The sequence below is a fragment of the Aedes albopictus genome, chromosome 1, assembly GCF_035046485.1.
Source record: "Aedes albopictus strain Foshan chromosome 1, AalbF5, whole genome shotgun sequence".
Classification (NCBI taxonomy): Eukaryota; Metazoa; Arthropoda; class Insecta; order Diptera; family Culicidae; genus Aedes; species Aedes albopictus.
Genome location: NC_085136.1, coordinates 230,683,798 through 230,694,784, shown reverse-complemented (window position 1 = coordinate 230,694,784; position 10,987 = coordinate 230,683,798). Strand labels below are relative to the sequence as shown.

The 10,987-nt window shown below is 45.6% G+C and overlaps 1 protein-coding gene across 1 annotated transcript; it reads left to right on the top strand.

Moving 5' to 3' along the window:
• Positions 1 to 1,920: 1,920 nt before the first annotated feature.
• Positions 1,921 to 9,997, top strand: LOC134291244 (uncharacterized). Its single transcript, XM_062858749.1, has 3 exons — positions 1,921 to 2,184; positions 9,190 to 9,277; positions 9,405 to 9,997. Exons 1-3 carry the CDS (start codon positions 1,923 to 1,925, stop codon positions 9,862 to 9,864), a joined length of 810 nt encoding a protein of 269 aa, XP_062714733.1. The 5' UTR covers positions 1,921 to 1,922; the 3' UTR covers positions 9,865 to 9,997.
• The last annotated feature ends 990 nt before the right edge of the window (positions 9,998 to 10,987 follow it).

Sequence of the window (10,987 nt, the reverse complement as noted above, 5' to 3'; positions counted from 1 at the left end):
TCCCGGGGGACATCCGGAACATTCCGGGTATGGCCAAACCGGTCCCAAGGAGCCATATTGGTCTAGAAGGACTATTTTTCTTCATGTTTCAACGAATCATGAAGATAGAGGTGTCGCACGATTGATTTTGACTATGTTTGAGAAATGACCACTTCCCTGCGGGCATCCGGAACATTCCGGGTATGGCCAGACCGGTCCCAATGGGCCATAAGGGCATAAAAGGACTATTTTTCTTTATGTTTCAACAAATCATGGAGTTAGAGGTGCCGCACGATTGATTTTGACTATGTTTGAGAAATTACCACTTCCCTGAGGGCATCCGGAACATTCCGGGTATGGCCAAACCGGTCCCAAGGAGCCATATTGGTCTAGAAGGACTATTTTCCTTTATGTTTCAACGAATCATGAAGATAGAGGTGTCGCACGATTGATTTTGACTATGTTTGAGAAATGACCACTTCCCTGCGGGCATCCGGAACATTCCGGGTATGGCCAGACCGGTCCCAAGGGGCCATAAGGGCCTAGAAGGACTGTTTTTCTTTATGTTTCAACATATTATGGAGTTAGAGGTGCCGCACGGTTGATTTTGACTATGTTTGAGAAATGACCACTTCCCTGAGGGCATCCGGAACATTCCGGGTACGGCCAGACCGGTCCCAAGGGGCCGTAAGGGCCTAGAAGGACTATTTTCCTTTGTGTTTCAACGAATCATGAAGTTAGAGGTGTCGCACGGTTGATTTTGATAACATTGAGGAAATGGACACTTTTGTCACATCCCTGGGGGCACCCGGAACATTCCAGGTATAGCCAGGCCGTTTCCGAGGGGGTCTTAGGAGCCTGGAAGGACTATTTTCCTTCATGTTTCGACAAATCATGAAGTTTGATGTGCCGCACGATTGATTCTGACAATGTTCCTAGAATGGCCACTTTGGTCACTTCCCTGGGGGCACCCGGCACATATCCGGTTCATGAGACTGCTTGATTGCCTCATTTCAAGTCAATGGTTCCTTGCAGTTATATAGTTTCTGTATTCCTGGCGTATAATATGTGCAAATTTCCAAAATAACAATAGATGCAGAGTAAAATGCATTCATGTGTCATTTTCCGGCCGGTCATGACCCCAACGGAATCTGGAATAACTCCGGAACGGAAGGGTGAACCGGTTCCGTATGGTGGTCCTTGAAAATTTGGACAAATCTGGAGCGAATGCAATTGACTTCAAAAAAATCGGTTGGGAAATGCATTTTTCATAGCTGATTCCAGTTTCGAAAATCATCCAAAATTGACGTTGGGTACGCGAAGGTTAAGTCAGGTGGTGCTGAATTGTTTGCGTGATGGGGACCCCCCCCCTCTCTTCCGCTCGCATACCTTTCTGCAAAGTTATCCCACCAGGTACCGCGTGGAGATGGAAGTAGGAGTGGCTCATACTAAGGATTTCGATCTCATTTTGCTGAACACAAATTGTCCTATTAAACAGAAGTCAACCACGATGGGTTGACGTATTATCAGGTCACACTACACCGCCGGCCGAGCGCGAGCCACGAGCGACCGTTGCCCAAACCGTCGGTATCAAACATCTCAATAAGTTCGGACCTGGTAAGTTTTCCCGTGTTGAGTCAAATTAAGCCGCAGGCTCCACTCCTGGTGGTGCCCTTCCGTGGTGCCGATGCAGTTGGAGCTCACCCTGAGTTGGCCAGGTCGCACCGGTTGTAGCCGATAGTGGTGCCGGTAGCACGTTCGGGGGGGTGTCCTGCTTGGAAGCATCCAGGCGGCCCGGGCGCAGCACAAGAAGACGAACAAAGATTACCTCCCACTGCGGCGAGGAACACCGGCCGAAGCGGTGGAAGGTGTTGCGGGCCCCTCGGGGATCTTCCCAGTACCGCCTAAACGCCCGGTGACAGTGGTGCTGAGAAGCGAGTCGGATGACTCGGCAGCGCAACGCGAAGCCGAGAAATCGAAGAACAGCGAGTAGCCTGCTGGAAATCGAAGAACTGGAAGATGGAACAAAGGTAAAGGCTGAGCTGCACCCATCGATGAACGAGTGCAAGGGGGTGATCAGGTGCCCGGCGCTGGCAAACCGACCTGACGATGATGTAAAAGAAAAGCTTAACCTGCAAAAAATTCTCCAGAGTACCAGGAAAGGGAAACGGTGTATACGTCCTCAACTGAAAGTCTACGAGGGGGGTCTGGGATGGTCAAATTTTGGACTAAGTGGTTTATGAACAGCCCACACACATGAAGGTATACATGAAGTCATGTACATACTCTCAGTTGTTTTCATTCACATTTGTAGAGTTCTCGTACTATTTACATTGCTTTTATATGGCCCAAAGTCACCCCCACAATGAATTATTTGTACTACAGCTCGAATAAATCATATTTTCATGCAAAATAGCATACAAAATCAACAAAATTCACATTACTTTTCAAAACAACTGCTCAATACACCGAGAAAACAGCAATTCATTACATATTCGGTGTTCTGCTATTTTGTACGCATTTCAAAACAACGATATTGTATTCTACGCCTAACTATAAAATTTTTAGCACGTTTTCTTTTTAACTATATATGACTTTTTATACGTCGGATGGTCAACGCATGTTATAATTAACAAATACTATTCACTTTTTACTATGATAAATCTTACTATTTTGAGCGAAACATCTTTCCTGATTTTTGTGTCAATCCGCCTTACTGTATTTCCCCTAGTTTTATATTTTTAAAACAAGTACTGGAGTATCTGTTATCAATTTCAATTGAAAGACTTGATAATTTTAAATATATTGTGAGACTTTGAATCATATTTTCATTTTGGGGCAACTTTTATAGTGCCCTGAAAAACACATCAAATCCTTGAAAATCATCACAGCTTGAAATCTTAGGAGTATGAACATGATGAAAGAAGCCTTGTGGAATGTATTAGATTGAAATTTAATAGGGAAATATGAATTTTTATAAAATTCTACATATACAAATGAGTTTATTGTGTACTGACTGAAAAAACAGTGAGTTAAAATATCAAAAATCATTTTTAGTGTTTAAATATATTTTTAACGGTACATCAACGGTTTTCATGCTATTCATGATGAATTTTCTTTTTTTGGATTGTTGAACCCAATTTTGAATTTGAACCCAATAAAATTATCTACATGAAATCACAAGGGCATGGTATACTTTTAGGCGTTTATTGATGTATGGAGATTTATGTCCTAATTTACAAAATTGATTCCAGTTTGTAAAAACATACTTCGTTAAGAGATTCAAGGCTAGATTTGGAATCGAGAATAAGTGGCCAATCATTGAAAAAAATAGTTGAAACAAAGTCGTACAGCAGATTATTTGAAGGGGTTGACAAATGACAAAAATATCAACAATTTTTATTTTTTGCCCAAAAAGTTTAATTTGAACTTGGTTTTAATGATAATACGTTTGAAATGGACTTTCATATGTACAATTCCAAATCGATTTTGGTGTGTATGCATCCACGTTGGTGCGTCGGGGGCCCGCCCATCGGACCTCCTCCTATCCACGTGTCTGGCTGAGTACCAGTTTGGATGTGTTGTAGTGAATGGTTTTTTATGTTGAGTTCAATGATTGCTTTATTAGGGTACTTGTATGGAATGTGTAGGATGTGTTTGTAGTGTATTTACTTGATTGATCGACCAGCTGCGTTGGCCTTGCCCTTTCCTTTCTTCGCGGGCGAGGCCTTCTTCGCGGGACGATGTTCTCCTCATCATCCTCGCTGCTGCTGCTGGAGTTGATGTTCACTGCTACGAGCGGGGTCGGAGCGCTCTTTCTCTTCGATCCAGTGGGCTTGCTGCTACCTTCACCGGGCGGTTCGGGTTTCTTGACTTGTGGAGGTACTATATACCCTTTCTTGGTATCCTTCCTGAGCATTGCCCGGGCCTTGATGACGGGTATGCCCTTCTCCACCATCATCCGGTTAATGCTCATCTCTTGCTTATAGACATTTTTGATCGGTAGGATGGTGTGCTCCCCCCCCCCTCCTCCCTCAGTTCCGGCACTTGAGTGGGGGCACCGTCCCTTGTGGTACTGGCCGCATGTTTCGCACGCCGGATTGTTCCTGCATGAACTCGCTGTGTGCCCAAACATGTAGCACTTCCGGCAGATCATCGGGCGCGGGTAGAATGTGCAGACCTTGGTTGTGAGGGCGCCGACCTCTATCTCCTTCGGCGGTTGCGGAAGGTCAAAGGAGAGGATAAAGATCCCGTTTTCCCCTCGCGCCTGCACCCTCGTGACCTTTTGGGCCTTCAGGTGGTCCAGGATCTCTTGTTCGGTCTTGGTGCTTATTGCTGGCACTTGATTACTCCTTTGCATCCATTTAGGGATGGATGCCGGATGACTTCGACCTCCGTGCCATCGTCGATCCGTATCAGTGTCAGGAGCCTCTCTGCCGTGTCCTCGTCCTCAGTTGAAATCAGATATTCCCCATTCTTTTGTTGTTCAATTTTGGTTATTTTTAGCTCGAAGGTTTCGATTGTTTCACCGATTGCCCAGGGATCAATTTCGCCCCCCCCCTGCTTGGCTTTCACGGTGAGATAGTGCTTCATATTTTATTTGTCACTTTCCTGTGAGAGAAGAAGGGAGCTTTGTGTTAGTGCTCTTAGTGGTTTTCTTGTTTGTTCATCTACACTGGGTAGATGTTTCCATCCCTCCCAGGTTGTTTGCTTTCATCAGCATAGTGGATACTAGCTGATGGTGCGCGTTCTAGTTTCGACCAGTCCGATGATGTTCTGGCACGCTCGCTTTGTTAAGTCAGGTGGTGCTGACTTGTTTGCGTTCGAGGTCTCCGTGATGGCGACCCCCCCTCTTCCGCTCGCATACCCTGTTACCAAGGTATCCCACCAGGTACCGCGTGGAGGTGGAAGTAGGAGTTGCTCATACTTAGGCTTTCGACCCTAGTATGTGCCTTTACCCGGCATGCGCATTTAAGCGATTTCCCGGCCCTTTCGGGCAAGGATACGCGTTGCTGCGCACATTGTAGCGCGCGTGCAGCCCAGAACATCTAAGGGCATCACGGACCTGTTATCGCTCAATCTCATTTTGCTGAACACAAATTGTCCTATTAAGCAGAAGTCAACCACGATGGGTTGACGTATTATCAGGTCACACTACACCGCCGGCCGAGCGCGAGGGTATGTTGTATTTATTTGGATGATCGACCAGCTGCATTGGCCTTGCCCTTTCCTTTCGGGCGGGTGGGCAGTGCCCTCTTCGGAGGGACGATGTGTTCCTCCTCATCCTCGCTGCTGCTGCTGCTGCTGGAGTTGATGTGTACGGCTACGAGCGGGGTTGGTGCGCTCTTCCTTTTCGGTCCGGTCTTGCTGCTGCCTTCACCGGGCGGTTCGGGCTTCTTGGCTTGGAGACTTGAAGTTACTCGCCGCGCTTCCGGCGCGGCTTTGGGCGGTACTATATATCCCTTTTTGGTCTCTTTTCTGAGCATTGCCCGAGCTTTGACGGCCGGTATGCCCTTGTCGACCATCATTTGGTTAATACTCATTTCCTGCTTGTACACTTTGCACTTTTGGTCAGTAGGATGGTGTGCCCCCCCCACAGTTTCGGCATTTGGGTGGGGGGCACCGTCCCTCATTATACTGCCCGCATGCTTCGCACGCCGGGTTGTTTCGGCATGCGCCCGCCGTATGCCCATACATGAAACATTTCCGACATATCAGCGGGCGTGGGTAAAACGTAGAGACCTTGGTTGTGAGGGCGCCGACCTTTATTTCCTTCGGCGGTTGCGGAAGGTCGAAGGAGAGGATGTAAATCCCATTCTCTCCACGCGCCTGCACCCTCACAACCTTTTGGGCCTTGAGATGATCCAGGATTTCTTGCTCAGACTTGTTCCTTATCGCTGGGCACTTAATCACCCCTTTGCATCCATTTAGGGACGGGTGCCGGATCACTTCCACTTCCGTTCCATCGTCAATTCGGACCAGCGTTAGGAGCCTTTCCGCTGTGTCTTCATCCTCGGTCGCGATGAGGTATTCCCCATTATTTTGTTGTTCGATCTTTGATATCTTTAGCTCGAAGGTCTCAATTGTTTCGCCGATGGCCCAGGGGTCAATTTCGGCCCCCTGGACTTTGGCTTTCACGGTGAGATAGTGCTTCATACTTTATGTTTTATCACTTTCCTGTGGGAGAAGAAGAGAGCTTTGTGTTAGTGCTCTTAGTGGTTTTCTTGCTTGATCATCTACGCTGGGTAGATGTTTCCATCCCTCCCAGTCACATGCTGGCGTGTGGCTGTGGGGGATGGTTGCTTGCTTTCATCAGCATAGTGTATACTAGCTGATGGTGCGCGTTCTAGTTTCGACCAGTCCGATGATGTTCTGGCACGCTCGCTTTGTTAAGTCAGGTGGTGCTGACTTGTTTGCGTTCGAGGTCTCCGTGATGGGGACTCCCCCTCCCCCCCTCTGCAAAGGTATCCCACCAGGTACCGCGTGGAGGTGGAAGTAGGAGTGGCTCATACTAACGCCGTTTTCGTTTTTGGTTCAGTTCCAACCTGGGTTGGAACTGGATGAGATCACAGTTTCAACCCCAACCCGACTTCGGTTTCGCTTGTACTAAAGTACCGTAAAACGGGGTATCATTGATCAGTGGGGTAACATTGATCGGCTTGGCCGACTTCATAAAATGTTCAAGCAAGCATTTTACATTGAATCAATTTCTGCTATCGAATGGTATATCGTAATCTGCAATCATTGAGCTATTGAAAGACATGCAATTCATAAAAATTGAATTTCATAAACATTGAAATAAATCGATTTTTCTATAATTGTGTTTCGTAACGCAATGAGATACATTGACAAACATTCATGCATGGCATGAATACTAGATACAATATGAGGTTCGAAATCACTATAATACTTCAATATGATACCCTAGAGTTAGATTTAATAACCGAAACTTCTATGAAAGTCTACTTTTCAATAAAATTTACGTTTTATTAAAAGCAGGCTATCAATTCTTTAAGCCATTGCCTAACTTTAGGCGTTATTCGCGGTTTGGAGAATTTTAATCCTAAAATATCTCAAAAAGTACATAACTTGTAAGAATTTGGACAACATATTCGAAATCAGCAACTTCGAATTTGGTAAGTAAAGGTATTTTCAACACTAACGAACATTGATCACTGACATGATCAATGTTACCCCAAATGAACAAAATCAAAAATTAGATGAAAAAGCCAATTTAAACGTGTTTCAAAGTTTTAAAATACTTTTTCGAGTAGCTTAACACATACTCAGAGGGCCAGTACTTGTTTTAAAAGTATAAAACATGTAACGTTTGCTTTCACAAGAGAATTATTCAAGAAAAATCGAAAATTCTGACCAATGTTACCCCGGATTACGGTATGTTTGACGTTTGTTTGTTTACACATTTTCCGCCAATCCAGTTCCAACCCAGGTTCAAAAACGAATTCGACATAAGGTTTTCGACCCTAGTATGTGCCTTTACCCGGCATGCGCATTTAAGCGATTTCCCGGCCCTTTCGGGCAAGGATACGCGTTGCTGCGCACATTGTAGCGCGCGTGCAGCTGACATCTAAGGGCATCACGGACCTGTTATCGCTCAATCTCATTTTGCAGAACACAAATTGTCCTATTAAACAGAAGTCAACCACGATGGGTTGACGTATTATCAGGTCACACTACACCGCCGGCCGAGCCGCGAGCGACCGTTGCCCAAACCGTCGGTATCAAACATCTCAATAAGTTAGGACCTGGTAAGTGTTCCCGTGTTGAGTCAAATTAAGCCGCAGGCTCCACTCCTGGTGGTGCCCTTCCGTGGTGCCAATGCAGTTGGAGCTCACCCTGAGTTGGCCAGGTCGCACCGGTTGTAGCCGATAGTGGTGCCGGTAGCACGTTCGAGGTGTTTTGGGCAAATACCCAAGCAAGCAGGGCCGACGTCAGTTTCTGGTACGAAAAACCTTATGCGCAAGCAAGTGGGTTTGCCACTATGTTGCAAACAGCTCGCTTAGGAGCCGCAGCCATGGGTGACCGTGATCGACAATACAAGAAAATGAAGAAGGAATACCTGCCACTACGGAGAGGTACAGCGGCAGTTGTTTTAGATGTCTTAGTCGTCCTCCACCGAAACACACCGAGAGATCATCCGATTATTGGTTGTATTTCCCGGAATAATCCGGAGAGAAATCCGGTTAAAAGAAATCGATCATTGTAGGATCAGCGAAGGATACGCCCGTATGATACTAAATGCGAGAATTGAACATTCTACATGTGATGAATTACTACCCGCATAAACGATAACCATAAGATTTGCTTAACCACCCATTCGGGATACAGTTCGAACAGTATGCGGTATTGTTAAACCGTCTACATTACGGTCCGTTTATTATTTAGGTTTACTAGGGTAGTTTAAGGGTGTATTGAGCAATTGTTTTGAAAAGTTATATGAGTTCTTGCTAAGCCAAATAGGCTGTTTGTGCTGTTGTGCAAATGAATCATTTTGGGCCACACAAAATTAGAAAATTCTGTTAAAGAACTCTACAAATGTTTAATTAAACATATGTTAGCATTGGGCATTGTGCAAAACTTACGTAACGCATAAATCTGCAATTTCACACCACATCCCTCCCCTTGTTCCGCTTGTTGATATCGTGGTTGACTTCTGCTTAATAGAGCAATTTGTGTTCCGCAAAATGAGATTGAATAGGTCCGTGATATCCTAAGTTGTTCTGGACTCCACACGCGCTACAATGTGCGCAGCAAAGCGTATCCTTGCTGGAAAGGATAGGACCGAAAGTCTTAGCATGAGCAACTCCTACTTCAACCTCCACGCGGTACCTGGTGGGATACCTTTGCAGCATGGTATGCGAGCGGAAGAGGGGGGCCCATCACGGAGACCTCGAACGCAAGCAAGTCAGCACCACCTGACTAAATTGCGAGCGTGCCAGAACATCAACGAACTGGTCGAAACTAGAACGCGCACCATCAGCTAGTTCACACTATGCTGATGAAAGCAAATAGCCATCTCCCACAGCCGCACAACCACATGTGAATGAGGGGGGTGAAAACATCTACCTAGTGTAGATGAACAAACAAGAAAACCACCAAGAGTACTAACAGATATGTCTACCCTTCCACAGAAAGTGATAAGTGACAAAAAGTGAAAAATCGAGATGATCCAATACTTTACTCTGCGAGCTAAGCGCGTCATAAAATGCCCTGCCATTCGGAACAAGAAAGAAGACGTGATCCCGAAACACTTTGAAGCGCAGAAGGTCACTCCAATGTAGGCTCGGGGTGAGAATGGAACTTTTGTTCTTACCTTTGACCTTCCACAGCCACCAAAAGAAGTCAATGTCGGGGCGCGAATGGCGAAGGTCGCCACCTTCTACCCCCGGCCTATGATATGCAAGAATTGATTCATCTAAGGTCACACGGCCGGAGCATGCCGCCACAATAACCATAGAGGTAATCTGGCAGTGCACCAATAAGGCGGCATGCGGGACATGCGGCAAAGAGCACACTGGGCGCTGCCAGGGGCAACCGAAGTGCGCTAACTTGGGGGGGTGTCCTGCTTGGAAGCAGGAAATCGCCATTCGCAGAAAAGCAGTCACTAAAGGGATCAGCATCCAGGCGGCCCGGGCGCAGCACAAGAAGACGAACAAAGATTACCTCCCACTACGGCGAGGAACACCGGCCGAACCGGAAGAAGGTGTTGCGGGCCCCTCAGGGATCTTCCCAGCACCGCCTAAACGCCGACAGTGGTGCAGAGAAGCGAGTCGGATGACTCGGCAGCGCAAAGCGAAGCCGAGAAACCGAAGAAAAGCGAGTAGCCTGCTGGAAATCGAAATCTGGAAGATAGAACAAAGGTAAAGGCTGAGTTGCACCCATCGATGAACGAGTGCAAGGGGGTGATCAGGTGCCCGGCGCTGGCAAACCGAACTGACGATGATGTAAAAGAAAAGCTTAACCTGCAAAAAATTCTCCAGAGTACAAGGAAAGGGAAAGGGGGAAAGTCCACGAGGGGGAGTCTGGGATGGTCAAATTTTTAACTAAGTGGTTTATGAACAGCCCCAAAATGATATGCTTGCAGTTTAACTTTGCATGAATCTTACATTTATTTCCAAAATAAAACACCGAACATGAAGTCATGAAAATACTCTCAGTTGTTTTCATTCACATTTGTAGAGTTCTCGTACTATTTAGGGGGATTAGGGGCATAATGGACACCCTAAGCAAATGAGTATGTAAGGCCTGTATAGCAGACAAAAACTTAACATTTTATCAGTTGGCTGACAACTTTAACTTGTTTCCTACGTATTTCAATCATTTACAGCTGGTAGAATGCCATTATTGTGAAGAAATAATTAATTAAAAACCAAAAACTAGGGGTGGGTAATGTCTGAGACATAACCGCAATGTTGACGTAGGACAAAGGCTGGAATGAAGTTCTGACTTATATATATTAATATGGGCCCTTTCATTTGAAGTCTTACATCAGCTGATTTTTCGGGTCATTGTTGTCCGACCTTCGTAAATAAATGCCTAACGGATTCATCACATAAAAGGCCTATACAATGTATACTGGCAAAATTAAAATCGGCGGAGTGATGTGTTGATTAAAGTTGTTATATCGTCGGTTTCCTGCAATAGGGGCACAACTCAAAATTTGTCATTTTTGAGATTTTGATGGCAATTGATGAAAAACTATGTAAACTATCATCTCACAAAGACCCGTTCCGAAATTCGTTGAGAAACGCGAGATTTGGGCATTTTCGCCAATTTTCCGCAATAAAGGCACAACTCAAAATCAGTCAACTTTTTCAATAATCGTTGAAAAATAGTAATCCAAAATTCATGAAACCGATAGTCTTTCAGTCCCCCTCCATGATACAACAGTCGAAATTCGTTTACTTTTGTAGAATAATGAGATAAATAAGTGAACTTGCCGATTTTAAAACGCTCACTCTGAAAATTCACATTTTTTGAGTTGTGC